The 17,535-nt window shown below is 36.7% G+C and overlaps 1 protein-coding gene across 1 annotated transcript; it reads right to left on the reverse strand.

Annotated features, from left to right (window-relative positions):
• Positions 1-3,559: 3,559 nt before the first annotated feature.
• On the reverse strand, positions 3,560-11,063 carry LOC114355416 (protein sister of odd and bowel). The gene is made up of 2 exons (XM_028308249.1): positions 9,902-11,063; positions 3,560-4,580 (listed from the first exon to the last, which is right to left on the reverse strand). Exons 1-2 carry the CDS (start codon positions 10,945-10,947, stop codon positions 4,205-4,207), a joined length of 1,422 nt encoding a protein of 473 aa, XP_028164050.1. The 5' UTR covers positions 10,948-11,063; the 3' UTR covers positions 3,560-4,204.
• Between the last annotated feature and the right edge of the window lie 6,472 nt (positions 11,064-17,535).

Raw genomic sequence — 17,535 nt, forward strand, 5'->3', positions numbered from 1 at the left:
GTAATCTTAGCATTGAAGCTCGTAGGGAATGGCACACGCAATCACAGTTGTCACCGTTAATTCGCATACTTGTGATAACGTGACACCTACTTACGTACCTACGGTTGGCGACTCTACTATTTAAATAAACAAATACACACATCGTAAGAAATTGTGAGCTGTTGTAAGCTGCGCATTGAAGTTAAAAGTTATCTGTAAGATAGGATAATTGTAAACTGAAGTTTTTAATGACGACAGTAAGACTTGTAATTGGTTTTTGTTGCAGTTTTGTGGGAGCTAGGAAGTCTGAAACTGGGGATTAACTAGGATTTACTCTGGCTGTGATCTGATTAACATGCAGTTATACTTACGTATTTAATGTATTTATGCTTATACTTGTACAATAAACTTTAATAATTTATTCTATTGGTCATGATGGCTATGCAATAGAGACTTACCCTTTTGAAACCAATTTCTAAATGAAATACCTAATTAATTATAAAGAAAGGTGTAAGGAATCTAAGTTATAATACTTAAATTTAGAAAGTATCATCATAATCCTCATCATTTCTTACTACCTTCATACCAATACTATGGAACCTGATTTCCGAAATAAATTATTCGAATTTGAATCCTAATTTCAGCTATAAGATGTCTAAATTAAAAAGGAAAAATATCGTTCAAGTATGTACCCTCAGTAAATAAATAAGTTAGTAAATATGTGAGCAATTAAAAAAAACAAAGCGACCAGCCACAGCGTAAAGACAAATAACTCCGAAACCGTGGTTAACATTCGAAACGCCGCAGACGCACGTTCCGGGCACATTGTCAAAACAACTTATACAATTTCACGAGTAAAGAACGAGAAAAAAACACACCGAGTGTGTGTGGTCGTTGGGAACTTGCGAATAAAACCCACCTCTAAATTCGTATAATGCACACTCAAGGACTGAAAGCAAATATTTTTCAAACACCTTCACACAAACATAATCCTCGTGACAATCGTCTGTAATTTCGGTGTCGATGACAATGTTCCGTTTGCAAAAAAAGGTAAGTGAGAGCGGCGGAGCGTGTGGACGCCACAGCGATGCAACTTACGACAATAATCATACTATTTGAATTTAAACATAAAAATAAATATGCATTCACATAAATAAAAATGCTATGTTATTATATTCTTGTCCTTTCTAATGAAAATTTACTGTGGTACATTTTTCGTAATCTTACAAATTCAGTTGCAAGCTGTCATGCGCAAAGTATTTTTAAAAAGATATTTCCGAGATTTAATGGCGCGGGAAAGAAGTTATTTCTTTTGATGAAGTACTTAAAGTATGTTATGAATGTGTCTTCTAAATATAAATGCTTATTTAGGTTTTATTTCTTTATAAAAATAATCTGTAATTGTACCTCTTTGAGTCGGTTGTAAATAGAGGATTGGTATTATTTATTATAGTACATTTTAAATTCAAGAAACTAAATTGTAAAGCAAATCGTCAAACAAACTAATATAAAATGCAAGGAAATTAAATAAATGATAATAACCAGAAATTAGTACACAAAATCTAGTCGAATCCTTGTGGCGAACACGTCTACAACACACGGAAAAGGTGCACTTAAGTTATCTCCATGGGACGTCCGATTGGGGTGATTGCTATGTAATTTGCGAATAATTCGCCACGGTGAGCCTAAGCCCTATCATTAATATGTCATAGAGACCCGACAGCCGATGTCACAAAGTTTGCTTTGATTTGTACTCAGACGCAGTCTTATGTCACGAGTGATTGTTGTGATTTTGTTTGAAACAAAACACAGTCATTAGTTGCGATGCTCTTCTGTTTTTTAATTGAAAATTAAGAAAAGTATCCACTTTAATGACAAATGAAAATCGCATTAATTAATTGTAGATACAGTCCTATCAACTTAAGCTGAGAATTGCATTTGTGTGAGTGATCGCCAAAAGTACCGTTAGTAAAACACATACAAATAAAATTAATGTTTTATTAAAAGGAAGTCTATAAAACACTTGCTACCAATTGGGCCGATGTAACTACACTTGACACATCCTTTTAAATAAATAAATAAAAACAGGTCCTCGCTCAGCATTTATGCCAAGGCACGAAGTACCTCGACGCTGATATTCTGCGAGCACCGTTTATAGAGAGGGCGTCCAGCCAGTAAATCTCTTCGGCGAAAACAGGATAATTTAGATCGAACTTCACTTGGTAAGTTCGTTTGATCATTCAACAATAAACCTGTCATTGTCCAGATCCCGGTGTTTTACTACGTACCATCTGCACATTATCACTTAGGGGTAGAGATGTAAATTGCCTGAATCTGACCGGTCACTATGGTCAAAACCATAAATGACCAGTCCTTTACTGTCAAATTCAGTCAATTCGACTCAAATATTACTGTAAGTAGGTACTACCACCGAATAATTTATCTATTTAGGTAACCAAAACCAAAATACTTATTGTTTCAATTTAGTAGTTGTAGACTCACTGTAAAATGTTTAACTGTAATAAATCATTACAAACCACTTTTTTATTTCAATTAAGATGTTGTAGACAAATGTATCAATCACAAAATCTAAGAAAAAACTTGAAAAGTACTAAACTATTACTGAAATCAAATTGACCGAAAATAACCGTTTTTGACAGTTTATGTCTAGTTTTTGACCAATTTGACCGTAAATGACGGTCAGACAAATTCAGCAGCTTTAGTCATTTTCAACACTACTCAGGGGCTTTGCTACAATGTAGCCAGAGATAACGCTTGAGAATTTATAATTATGTATTATGTATTATATTGCACTGCCTCTTCTATAGAGGGTTGAGGCATGTAAAGTGCTCTTTAAGAGCTTACTTACTGAAAATAAATGAGTTTTGAGCACCTAATTGCTTAAAAATCGGAGGTTCAAATGAGTTGCAGTTAAATCTATATAAATAAAAATGAATTGATGTTCGTTAGTCTGATTAAAACTCTAGAACGGCTGGGCCGATTGAGCTGATTTTGGTTTTAAAATGTTTGTCGTAGTCCAGGGTAGGTCTAAACGGTGAGCAAATACGCGCGCGATATTGTTTTTCTATGACAGACAAAATTCCACGCGGGCGAAGCCGTGGGCGGAAAGCTAGTAAGAAATAATTTTACCTCAGTAAGAGAAATTAAATTCTGTTAGTCACTAAATGTATTGTAATAGCATCGAAAGTAAGAAAAATCGCACAAATTGCTTAGCTACCTATATTATGCCCCTTTTCACCATCAATCCCTAATTTTTAAGTGACCACTATGGTAACACATAACAGGAATTTTATTTACATAGGGGTCACATAAAAATTAGCGATTGATGGTAAAAACGGGCATCAGGCGATTTTAACTGTTGGGGATTCTTTTGGTTGATAATGAATGCAGATGACTCCTGCCTGATATCGTGTTCATGTTTTCTTACACTCGCATTTACCCCCTACAGGAAGAAAAGGTTACCTAAGAGACACAAATACCAGGCAACGAAGTTATTTATATTACGTTTTTATATACCAAGGGTCAGTAAAAACAGAACTAATCGGAGTTATTTCGTCAATTATTTAATTACACAATTAAACAATACCACTTCCAAGAATATGTTTATCAAAACACTAGGAAGACAATTAAATTTTCTATACAGTTCATATTTTTACAAAATACATTTTTATTTTACAAGCTTAACACTAAATTTCATGGTGGACGGACAGTTTATTAATTGACTTAGCCATAATTTATATTTACATAAATGAGATCAGAAATGTACAAGATTTCAGAAATATCTTAACCTAAGTAATACTAGGTAGAGAATCCAAAAAATCTGGAGTTGTATTGCAAGTCTTAACCTAAAAGTAAAAAAACGTGTCACTAACAAAACGCAAACGTTTTTTAGAAGCATAATTTTATATTTTACATTTTGCACATCATGGATAAGGTAAAGGATCCTGTTGAACCAGGAAGCTAAAGCAATGGCACAAGATTCAACAAAAATGTAATATTTTACCAAAATATATTACGGCTCTCATATTTTGATGAATACGAACGTTTTTAAAACGTTAATATAGCCACTAAAGGAGAATTAGGACACAACAAAACATTTGCATTAAATTACGACCCATAATCTCTTCTTAAACTAAAGGGCATCAATTTATAATCGCTTATCAGTCTTTTCAAACGGTTGCCACTAAACTTTATTTAATCTCACCTAATTTTCGTCTTCCGTGTCTACATTATCAATTGGGAAGTTTGGGTTGAAATTTGGACTCTTCCCATTGCTCCCACTTGGGGAAGTATTTACTGAAGACATGCCAACGAGATTGTGCGTTAAGCTATGACGTCTTAAGTCACAGTTTCGCCTGAAAACTTTTCCGCAAGAGGAACAGTTGTATGGCTTGATGTCTGTATGGGTTAGGAGGTGGGTCTTCAAGTTCGACCTTTGGTTGAAACTTCTGCTGCAGACGGGGCACTTGTGGGGAGACTCTTCCATGTGAAGGATCTTGTGTACCGCAAGAGTTCTCGATTGACAGAAACCCTTACCGCATTCCAGGCATTTGAAAGGCTTCTCCTTTGAGTGGATGTACCTGTAACAATAAAAAACTATTTAAAACTGACGCATTACAACTCATAACTATAAATTCTATTATTATCAAAATACACTTTCAATTAGATAGATATATAGATACTCGCAATAGTGAGTTACACGCGAAATTATTATTAGGGAAGACACTCACATGACAGAGAGAGACCATAAAAATTAAAATTCCTATAACCCTAAGCAAAAAGAATTAATGAGCCCTAAACAAACAACAAAGGCGTATTACCGTACTATTCAATCACAACCACTACAAACTCGACCGTACTAAACAAAGCCGAGCTAGCTGACTATAATTCAAAAACAATAAAGCAAAAGACGTAAAAGGAGTTCCCCTATTTAGCTCAGGATGCTGTGAGCACAATAAATACATCATGTCTGCAGGCGCCGAAACAGAGCGAAGCGTGTCCCGAACACCTTGGCACGGAACAAACAAGCGCCCCCGGGATATTGGTAATAAATTGGCGTACAACCTTGTTTTTATTGCCATAATCATTAATTTACGCCAGAGAGCATGTGGGCATAACAAATTTTAGAGCCTTTTACTTTACAGCTGGGCTATAAGTTTCGTATTGGCTTTAAGTGCTGAGTCTGGAATGGAGATGAAAGAACGGGGTTTTTACGGGACAAAAAAGAATGATTTATTCTCGTTATTGTTGACTCTTTATCTTTAAATTTTTGGAAACATGAACGTGATATAATGCTTAATTCAATACAACATACATCTGTTTCCGCAATTTATTACACCGATCTTGTCGCGACAAGGAAAAATTTCCGTGCTTTTAAGCGATTTTGTGAAAAATATTATTGGCAGGTAGTTGCTAATTGCTCATAAGATAGGCCCCCTTAATTTAATTTATTGTCCGTGGTGCATAATCTTTTCTTGAAGGTTTTAAACCTTTGTTTGTCACCTGTCATCCGCTTTGCAATGGAGGGAAGTCGAACCTTAATTTCGAACTCCTCCTATGTTCTTCTGATTAATTTCGTTGCGGGTCCAATGACAGTTTAACTTTCCCCCGGGACAAACTTGACCTTCATTGGTTGGGTTTTTGTGGCGGTCAAGCTGTAGATCCTGGCTACACAGGAGTTGCAGTGGTGGGAACGAGAGGTGGGAATAGTCCCGTCTTTATCTTTAAATATTTATGTTAATTTTGAAGCGATTACTTTTACAACTTTGACCTTATAGTAATAGTTACGGAAAAGGTCAAAAGGCGTGTATAAAAAGCAAAGCAATTCGTTCAATCTCAACAAACTCATAGACCTACTACTTTCAAATTGAATTTAGGCGTACAACGTATAATTAACACCGTACAACATGTAATCAATAATAACGCATAACGAGAAACACGGCAATCGTAACGGCCAGAAATTATCCGTGGATCGAATAAACAAATAAAATCACAGAGAAAATTACGACGTGTTCAACGTAACGTAATGCCTATAATAATCGTTTGGATTAGTTAGATCGGTGACGATAAAGCGTTGTGGGATGATGAATGAGAGAATAATTTCAATATTAAAACTAGAGATGATGACCGTGATTAAAAAGCTCGCTCGGTCGATTGCGCGCAACTTTAGGCCTAAATCGAGCCAACATAGAACGCCGTCCGTTAATTAAACAAACCTTATTCATCGATAACTAGAGTTAACTATGTTTAACATGGCTTTTAATAATAAAGTCACAAATTAATTCACGCTTATTATCTCGATCGGAACAAAAAATATCGGTTCGAAAGTCGACTGTACATGCAAAGGTGTATTTTTTGTCATCTATATTAATCCCCGCGTCAGGATCACACGTGCTTTGTTAAAACCCGTCGAAGGCTCGCTCCGGTCCATTATAATGTATGGTGTCAACGAACATCAATTGAACATCGACAGGCCGGCCCGGCTCGGTTAACCCTCCAGCGTCTACACGAAATTTATTTTATTGCCGAAGAGATACGGTGATTTGGAAGGAAATCGCCGAGAGACAGGTGTTAAAAATTCAACACCTTTACCTCTTTTTGGGTGGGGATCGGAGATAACTCGAGAAATAGATTATGGTAGATTATGCGTTGTTGTAGCAACATTAAGATATTTATTGTCTTCGAGATAGGTAAATGTGTTTACAGGTCTAACGGGTTTAGAGCAACAATTTCGAGTAACATTTTTTGCGAAGGAATCAAAAGGAATGTAAGATACGAAAAAGAACAAAGAGTTGGAGCCAAAATTAAAACATCGTCTTCTCAGATTAGCGGCGGTTTTGTGAAATATTTACGAGCGTGACGAACGAGTTGTCGATAGCATCTGCTCGGGCCATACTTAACCCTTTTTGTTAGGGTTCCGTAGCCAAAATGGCAAAAACGGAACCCTTATAGTTTCGTCATGTCCGTCTGTCCGTCTGTCCGTCTGTCCGTCTGTCCGTCTGTCCGTCTGTCCGTCTGTCACAGCCGATTTACTCGGAAACTATAAGTACTACAGTGATGAAATTTGATGGGAATATGTGTTGTATGAACCGCTACAAAATTATGACACTAAATAGTAAAAAAAAGAATTGGGGGTGGGGCCCCCCATACATGTAACTGAGGGATGAAAATTTTTTTTTCGATGTACATACCCGTGTGGGGTATCAATGGAAAGGTCTTTTAAAATGATATAAAGTTTTCTAAAAAACATTTTTCTTAAAGTGAACGGTTTTTGAGATATCAGCTCTCAAAGTCGTAAAAAGTATGTCCCCCCCCCTCTATTTTTATAACTACGGGGTATAAAATTCTAAAAAAAATAGAGGTGATGCATGCTAATTAACTCTTTCAACGATTTTTGGTTTGATCAAAGTATCTCTTATAGTTTTTGAGATAGGTTGATTTAACTGTAATTTTGGTTAAGTTATTGTGCTTACACTGAAAACGATGGCTGAACCTTATAAGATAGATCAAAAAATATACTACAGTATTGTACACCTTTTAAAATCCGCGATGATATAAAATCTTTATAATGTAGGTACTTTTTACGAGAAATATTAGCTTATTCAAGCAATACGCCATTAATCCTTATCCAGTAATGTACCTTAAATACATTGTGCATTTGATAAAGTTTAATATTACAAATGTGATTGTTGAGTAATAATAGGTTAAACATATCCATCGAACCAATATTTTTAAAACGCGTTAATCCTATAGATTATTATTACATCGATTCAAGAAGATCGGTCGCTCGCTGCGCTGCAGCGCGTGAGTTGCGGGGCGTGGTCTCGCGCGGGAGCGGGGATAAGATAGCTAACCGCGTCGACCCGAACGGGCAGACACGTGAGGGCAGACGTCGTTGTCACTTGTGCGCGCTAAGAGAATTTCATCGTTCCCATTTACTTCTTTCGCAAGTCGAATTTGGCGTTGAGACTTTTTAATATTGAATTGTACCTATTATAAAAAATAAGTAAGTAGGTATACTGGTTTAATAGGTGCTATTAAACCGGTCACGTACTAATAAATCCCCCAATAATATAAATTCCTTTGTTTTTGGTGCAAATTTTAGTGTTTCGTAGCAGGTTTTTAAAATTTCTAAAGCTTATTGTATATCATCTAACAATGGATACTTTAGATAATACGTTTTCCTACATTCTGAATTATAATAACTATATCGAAGATGATGTGGTTCGCGCATTTCATGAAAAGTTACTTCGGTGCACATCATTTAGACCGCGTGAGCTAGAATTATTTCAACACCCTGAACTGATTGAACCTGTACCTAAAAATGAGACGCACCTTCAAGTAATTTATGACGGTGACGTGGGATTAGTGGGGCACTGGAGTTGTATTTATTACATTAATGGAATACTGCGTGTGTACGATAGTCTTGTTGGTGTTCTAGGAAAATCGCAAAAAATATATGTAAAAGCCTTGTTTCCGTATCTATCGGAGTCATGTATTCAGTTTCCAAGTGTTCAGCGACAACCGAATACTATTGATTGTGGTTTGTTTGCCATTGCTTTTGCCACCTCTTTAGCTCGGAATATTTATAAATACATATATAAAATTAATATTCATACATAAAAGTACAAGGCAAAATATCGGGAGAGTTTAGGCTCCATTCACCAGGTGTATAAATTGACATAATAAGTTTATTATATTTGCTGCTACGGAACCCTTTGTGCGCGAGCCCGACTCGCACTTGGCCGGTTTTTTTAAATATTTTTGAGCGCACCGCCATTATTCAAAAGTTCATAACGTTTCGCGTTGAAACCCACAACTAAAATCTTTTATTGATATCGAAAAATGAGGATCGTGATGCCCTGAGAATGTTTTTGAACATTTTATCTTCGGTTTAAGGGCCGTGCCATCCGATCCGATCGTTCAGGGTAAAAATACGGTATTAATCACGATTGATTTAGCTATTTTCAAAGTGTGAAGATAATGTTTCCTATACAAAAAACTGGTTTGAGGAGGTTATCTAATAAAAAAGTGCTTAAGGTGATGTTTACTAGGAAATTAACATTGATCACGATACTTTATTGTAAATAGATACTGTTTTATTTATTGTAACTATTGCTTCATTTTAAATTCTTTGGTTCTTTGGATTGGATCTTCATTTTAAGTTTTAAGACTTTGATGACCGCTATGTGCCACCGGCGGCCGGACACAACAACCCAAAAAACTTTAAAGTGTTATAATTAGCCATATCAATTTGATTCTTTAGATTTTATGCATGAAGGCTGATCCTTGACAAAAAAGATTGCACAAATAATGAATATTGAATAATAATGAGTACGTTAGGTATATAAAACCCTAAACATGCAGACAGGGTATATTAATGACTGCTATAAAAGCAAAATAACATAAACATAACATGGCATAACAAAGAAACAAATGACATTAATAAAGGCTTAACTTAGCTTAAGAAGGGTACAGGTATTAAGGATTTAAAAATGATGTCTTTATTGATTTTAAATCTGAAATTGACATGGATTTGTATCCTAAATTGTGAAGTCAACAGAGTTCAGTATGTTGTATGTTATTCCCATTTAGAAGTAGGTAAATGTAAGAGTTTACATAATTAATTAATAATTACATAATGATGAAGTGGCAAACATGTGCCAATGTTTGTCTGATGATTGTTTGTGATATAGCACATTAGGGGCATTAAATTGATTCGTTGAAGGGTTTTTCCGTCATTAGACTTGCATCATCATCATCAGCCAACTATCATCAGTTTACGAAGTCCCCTGATGAACATAGGCATCTCCCAATGATTTCCATAATGACCTTAGAATTGTATCATAAGAGGGTTAAAATATAGAGTCATAGATTATAGGTTAAATAAAGGTTTGTTTACCTGTGATCCCGTAGATGGTCTTGCCGTCGGAAAGCTTTTCCACAGATATCGCAAGAATATGGCCTTTCGTCCGTATGCGTCCGCTCGTGTATCAACAGGTTGTAGGACTTCGTGAACTGACGGTTACAGAACTTGCAGATAAATTGCTTCTTTATCCTCGGGCCACTGCCAGCTGTTTTTTGTTTATTTGATATACTACTCCCGGTCGACGACGTTGAACTATTCGTCGACTTAGAACTCGAGGAATTTGCCTGCGGTGACAACGGCGCTTGCGACGGACTCCCATTCATCTGCTGCTGATACATTGCATTCATTAATAAACTCGGATACCCGTTATCTAAATTCTGAGAGCTGTAACCGTAGCCTTTTGACGTAGATTCTAAATGCTGTTCTAATGTAAATTCATCTTCATTATCCAATAAGGCCAAATCTTCCTCAACTTCTTCAGACAGGTCCACATCTTCAGCAGCTATCGCATCAGATAATGGATACTCCTCCGGCGTTTTTGGCGAAAATTCTCTGGACGTACTATCAGTTGCATCTACTTCGCTTATTTTTGCACTTGCCGTCGCTATCCTTAGTATGTCTTGTTTTGAGGAAGAACTATTTTCGGTGGTGCTAGGTTGGCTAGTAGTGTTCACAGTTGAGACAGAAGTCAAGCGTTGTAACGTCAAATAAGATTCTAATGCTTGCAAATTCAACGCCGCGGCCGCCGCGGAGTTGGATGGCAACAGCGCGGCCTGTTGCAAGGAATTCATCATTGCATTTTGTAACGATATAACCACACCTTGCAGCGATCTTTGCAGCATGTTTTCTTGCAGCAACGCAGCTGACGCAATCGATAAGTTTATGTTTGTAGTTGATGATGAAGTGGGACTCTTACTTGGGTTAGATTTCGTGTCCGGTGACGGCGGGTCGGCAGTGAGCAGTCCGTTCATTTCTGTCTTCGTATCTTGTATTTGTAGGTTGTTTTTGAGTTTGATGATGGCGCTTTCGAGTGAGTTGAGGGTGGTCTTGCTGGATCGTGATGAACTTTGCTCTTGCATGTTGAGGGTGTTATCATGGGCACTGAGCACGTGTCGGGGTGGGGCGCGGGACGTGCGCGTGCGCGTCTTTGGCACGCGGAGCGTCGGCGTGCGAGGCGGCTGTGCAGCGCGGCGCGACTGAGTGAGCTGGTCCCGCCGGCGGCCGCCCCGCCCCCGCCGCTCGCCCGTCTTCCCGCCTTTTGTGAGGCTCTCTATTTTAGGCAACTCTTTGTACGCAGTAATGGTCACCTCACGCTGCCCTAACGACAGACACGTCCATGAGAACAGCATTGCGCCAGATCTCTTGTAAACCTTTTGGAGTGTAATGAGATTCTGAATGGAATCGTCTATGGGAAAACAATGTAAGCGCTAAGCTTGTTTTGTCAGTGGGTCACGCTTTACAACAATCAGTGTAAATATGTAATTTTTAGACAGGTGAGGGTGGTTTGTCGGGCATTACCATTAGACGCCATTAGTATTATCAATTTTTCTATTTAAATTCATCCTCTCAACAATTCACGAGATGTAATTGAAACAATTAGCTACACTTACCTACTATAAATGACCATTTATCATAGCACAAAGTAATTAATATGTCTCCAGACGAGTGACTCTTTAATAGATGTAATAAATTAATCATTCGATTAGATAAATCAATTAGTTGTTCGCATAGACTGTTACTTAGATATATGGTAGGTTAAGGTGGCTTGAACATGACATTGGCTCTTGTATCTAGATATAATATATGACTTTGGGCAACAATTTTGTTAGTCAGATTAGGCAATTTGAGTAGCAAAATTTTTACCTTATTTTGATTGTAAAATTTCAAGAGACTTTTTTTTTAAATGATGCTGTGATAAGTTATTAGGTCCAGTCATAGTTCACCGCTGATGGTTGCTCTACATTATCATCATCATCATCATTTCAGCTACAGGACGTCCACTGCCGGACATAGGCCACCTCCAAAGATTTTCACATTGGCTCTACAACAAATCAATGACACTTTTTAATAATAATAATAATAAACATCTTTGGAAATTTTACATTACGACTTCTAGTCCCAAACTAAGTAAAGCTTATGAACACTATGTGCATGTAAGTTTGAAATAAATAAATAAATACATAACAGACAACAGATATGAACATACGTAATACTTTTTTTAATACCCAGCGATACCTTTTAGGTAGGTAATAACAACTATAATTATTAAATGCGCTATTAATCTATCTTTTTGGGGGGTTCATGTTTGAAAGATGGGTAGAGACATTAAAATTATAAGTGGCGTTGCGTAGAGCTCGTTAAGAATAAAAAACAACGAGACAAAAGTGGACATAACCAAATAAATGCCGAAGCAAACCTGTGTCGCTATTCATGTTTGTTCACTGTAGATGTCGGAGTCTTATAGACTAGACACTAGACAGCGTTTTGAGACCAATAAATCGATACTAATATTATAAAGCTGAAGAGTTTGTTTGTTTGTTTTCTTGAACGCGCTAATCTCAGGAACTACCGGCCCGATTTGAAAAATTCTTTCAGTGTTATATAGCCCATTTAATGAAGAAGGCTATATACCATCACGCTACGAGTAATAGGTGCAGAGCAAAAATGAAAAATGTTGCGAAAACGGGTTTTCACGCGTACGAAGTCGCGGGCACAGCTAGTAATTTAATAATTACAAAACATTACCCAGCATTCAACAGTAGGTATTATTATTATAGTTTTATCTAGATTTAGAGATTTGGTGATAGGATAGTAGAGTTTACTTATAAACTTAGAAGTACTCGTAGGTACGATTAGTGTATAAAAAATGAATGCAAGGTTTTTACTGCCAAGTCATACCAAATATGAATAAAAGCCAATTGAAATTCGAAAGTACCGATCTAAGTATTTATCAACGTTCCATGAAAAATTAAACAATTTTTACTTTGTGTCACTTCTAAATAATTTTTAGTCTACACATCGGAAGAAAGCTTCGCCGTATTATAAAATAACAAGTGCAACATAAACTTTATTAGGTTACCCAAACCCTTTATTCATAAAACTTTGTCTATACCTACTATATTTACTGTGCATTAAAAGATTAAAATTGACGTAATTAAAGACAATTGTGTTCTTTTTAGAATAATTACTACCTATTTATCAAATACGAGAAAAATATCTAGACAATGCATTTAAATTAACATTTTATTCCAAAATAATTTCATTTACAAAAACTTCTTAAACGGCTGCGAACCTTTTAGACCTTATTAAATAATAAAATGTGTTTAATAATGAGACCATTACTTTATTGAACCAAATTTTAAGAGCAGTCCCTTCCATTTTTAACTTGCATTTGATTGCAAATGTGCTTTAACGACTTAATAATGAATATGTTAAGATCAAGATAACCTGAGAGCTGGTCAATTAAAATATTTTCTGATCTTAATGATCACAATGTTGTGCAGAGGACGGCACGTCGACCTAAACACTGTGGCATCTTATGCAGCTCTGATAAGGGTGACTTTGCAACAAAAATATAGTCTGAAATGATCTTTACCTTGCTCCTGATTCATATAAACCGTGCGTATAAATCGTTTTGGACTAACGCCTGTATTCACAAACGATGCTTGCTTAAGTGAAGCAGCAAATCGAACGCACAGCGTTGAATAGAGCTCTGTGATTGGTTCGTATGTCACTCTGTGCGTCCACTGTGAGACCTTATAGTAATGTTTGTGAATACGGGTGAATGAGCTAGTGAATGCCAGACCTACGTACGTTATTTTTTAAAAGCAGTAAGTTTGTCTTGTGTTCTTCTTGATGTGTAGATGACTCTACATTTTGTAATTTTAACGTGTTTAATTTTATTTAATCTGTTTGTTTTGTTCACATGAAAAGCTTAGATATGATAATTATGCTGTGAACTGAATGTGTTATTCTTGTTTTAGTGTCAGAAAAACTTTACCGTCAAAATTAAGTTTATAAGCTGCGTTGAGCTTTTATATGCACTGCATAATTTAACTGGCAAAACCCTGCAGTTTTGCTTGTGAAGATTTTTATGAAAAGTTAATTAGTTAAAATCCGAAAAAAGTAATCGATTTTCACAAATTTTTCAAACACAATAATCGAATAACACAAGTTTAGACATAAGTACAACTTTTATCGTTAATAGCACCACATTTCGCAATCACTATTACAGGATTTCTCAATAACATGTGCAGATCAATGGTGTCTGCAATTACTTGTATTTATGCTGAGGAACAAACTATAGCACATCACATCAATCTAAACTATAGATCCTTATGCAATTGTAGTAGGGTCGAGGTTGCAACAAAAATTGTAGTCTTAAGCCTGGTTTCCACTGAGGCGAAGTGGTGCGGAGACGAGTAAAGATATGAGGCGAAGCTAGCAGGCTTTTTCCACCAAAGCGGAGCGGAGAAGTGCGGTGCGGTCGTCACCGCACACATCTCCTCGTCAGGAGATGTTTGAGCTGTGCGTTGCTGTCAGCTGTCAGTCTATTCATCATCATCTTAATTTCAGCCATAGGACGTCCACTGCTGAACATAGGCCTTCCCCAATGTTTTCCATGTTGATCGTTTGGTAGCGACCTGCGTCCAGCTTCCCTGCTACCTTTAGTCAGTATTTAGTCAGCCAGTTTTCATTAGTCTATTGCTATTTGCTATCTATGAAACACCACCCACCGCACATCTCCGCATCGATCCGCTGCCGCTGTCAAATTCAATAGAAAAACAAGTGCGACCAACACTTCTCCGCTCTCCTCCGCTCGATCCATTTCCACCAAAGCAGAGAGGAGTGGAGAAATGCAAATAATGGAATCTCATTGGTTATTCAAAAAACTCCACCGACCGACTTCTGTCTTAAGGAGGAAGAGGAGGCCTATGTTTGTCTAAGGCGAACCCCCTAAAGGTTGTTATAAGAGAGATAGTTTAAAAAACTTCTCTGCTCCGCTCCGCATTGGTGGAAACGAGGCCTTATTGTGGATTGTACAGTCGCGGAATGAAAAGGTTCGTCACCTTAGTGTCGGTTTTCGCTTGCACTAGGTACTGTAAGAGTCAAACCTGCCAACATAACAGTGCAAGAAACAGTGCTGCTAACATTTAAATAAATATGACGTTTGCTAACGAATAAGGTTTTGCTTGTTTATTTTTCTATCCCATCAGTGCAATGCAATGATGACATTGACCAATTGACAAGTTTTTTTTATTTAAAAGAAATAATAATGGCAGGTTGAACCAACAAAAAGGTTTTAGTTTGTCAATCATAATAATCTTCTTGACAAGATAAATCGTCAAACAACTTTGATTTGAATAATTTTGAACTTTACTGACGAACAGTTAAAGATTATTTTCTCTAACTCGAGATTATTCTGTAACATAGTTTCAAAAGGTAATATGTGCTCGCGATTCGTTGAAGGAATCAATTTGAAAACTGACGAACCTTTTCATTCCGTGACTGTACTTGATTGCACGACTTTTCCCAATTCCTACGTTCCGGTGCCAGGCAAAAACAAAAGCCTGCCAACCGATAGAGCATGCTCCAATAGAGCGTGAATTGCAACAATTGACATGGGAAACAATGAAACTAACTTTAATTGTGGAGTTTAGAAACCTGTAGATACGTGCTTTAGGTCTAGAGCTTTGTTTGTGCAAGCTTTCGGAGAAAATTATAGAGTCAAAGAAGGTACTCGTCATAGTTTGGGTGTTAGAGTTTATATTTATGTTTATTTTTTCTTGAATGGACAAGTTCCTTAAGGCTTTGCCTAATGGTTTTAATTTAATGTATTCTGGAAATCATAGGTTATATTCAGTAGTGGTTGTTTTGTGGTTGAAATGACGATGATGATGAAAAATTTAGGTATTCAAATCTATTGTTATCTCTAATTTCGTCTGTGGTTTTATATTCTTACGTGAACAATCAATGTCAAAATACTAAGGCTAGGTTGCACCATCTTACTTTAACTTTGACAAACGTCAAAAACCTGTCAAACTCCATACAAAAAACACTGGTTAATCGTCATTGTTACGGTCAAAGTTAGGTGGTGCAATTCAGCCATATAACTCCACAATATCAGTAGCCTGGGATTTGACAGCAGTATAAACTACTGTCTAGAATCATGAAGACCAAAGCCATTTTACCAGATTATACGTAGTTATAGTTTTTATGAATTATATGACCGAGCAAAACTTTCAACCTCCATCTGATAAAGCTTCGTAGTACATCTTGCCTTATCTCGATGGTTGGGTCCAACCTCTGACCTGATCGTGCTATAATTTACTCGTACGCATACTAACTGTATGTTCTTAAAGGCACGTTTGGCGACTGTAAATCATCAGATTGGGGGGAAACTTAGAATACTAGTTGCATTTATATAAATCAGATTACCTTACCATAATTATTTGAGTTTCAAAGTTGGACCTTGTTGTCATAGAACATGTTTGTGTTGGTTTGTTACTATTAATTAAACTTTAGCAATCTTGCAAACAAATGAACCGTTCGTACCATAATTGATTGTGAAAACGGGTATTTGTCGCTTATTATAAGATAAAGGGAAGAAAAGGAAAAGTATGCCTGTTCTCCTCAGTCGGAACTTACACGATTATCTTTAAATGAAACGAGTTCGTAACCAATGAGGTACAATTACCTTTACCACGTGTTGACAGAGCATCTAACTTTAGTACGGAACGGCTTTCTTCCTTAACCAGTAAGGTATGTGCCCCTTTACCTGCCTATATGTACATCGATCACACCAAATCAAATCTCAGCACGTGTTGACAGAGCATCTAACCTCGGTACGGCACGGCTTTCTCACGGCGCGCCGCCCGGGGGCAGCGTTCGCGCACGACTCGCGCCAGATATGAAATTAATTTATCTATAACTGTTGGGACCATGAGACTGCGTTGGAAAAGGGTATTAGAGCTTGTTCGAAAACTTTTGTGTTGTTAATGGATAATGCTCGTTATTAGCCTTTACACAAAGTGTAAAAGGCGCGAAGAAATAGAGCGGTAAAGATGATAAGATCGTCCAAGTAACAAAGTATTAGACTTTTTCAGGATTGGCGAGCTTGTTTTCTTTACTCAATTGATCGACATTATAAACCCGTTTTGTAATGTTACATTGTTTCTAATAAAGTGAAGGTCATAATTTTATTTTATAACAAAAATGATAAAAACACTGTTTTTCCAATTTGAAAATGTTACTTGTGTACGTTGTATGCAGCTTAAGTTACAAAAAGTTACCTTCAAAAACTAACAGTTACCTTACAATTATTTCACATAGGCAGACATTAATATCCAGTGAGTTAATCTGCAAAATCGTTAGTTCGTAATTGTACGCGAACCTAATAATAAGCTAATAATTTTACGTTTGGGCGCGATTCGTTTATAGACATTTAACTTGATACTCCTACGCAGAACAGGATCTTTGAATAATAATGCTGGGCGAAACAAAAACTAGCAAGTATTTAAGTATACCTCAAGTTAATGATAAAATTTATCATCATTTAATGATTGAGCTTGATTAAGATTTTCAAAAGTGGGTATTAAAGTGAAGCTTAAGTCAACCCGTTCGTTTCAGCCAAATGACGTCCACTGCTGGACAAAGGCCTCCCCCAA

This window comes from Ostrinia furnacalis, unplaced genomic scaffold (assembly GCF_004193835.3).
Source record: "Ostrinia furnacalis isolate ACB-3 unplaced genomic scaffold, ASM419383v2 OfSCF2407, whole genome shotgun sequence".
NCBI classification, from domain to species: domain Eukaryota; kingdom Metazoa; phylum Arthropoda; class Insecta; order Lepidoptera; family Crambidae; genus Ostrinia; species Ostrinia furnacalis.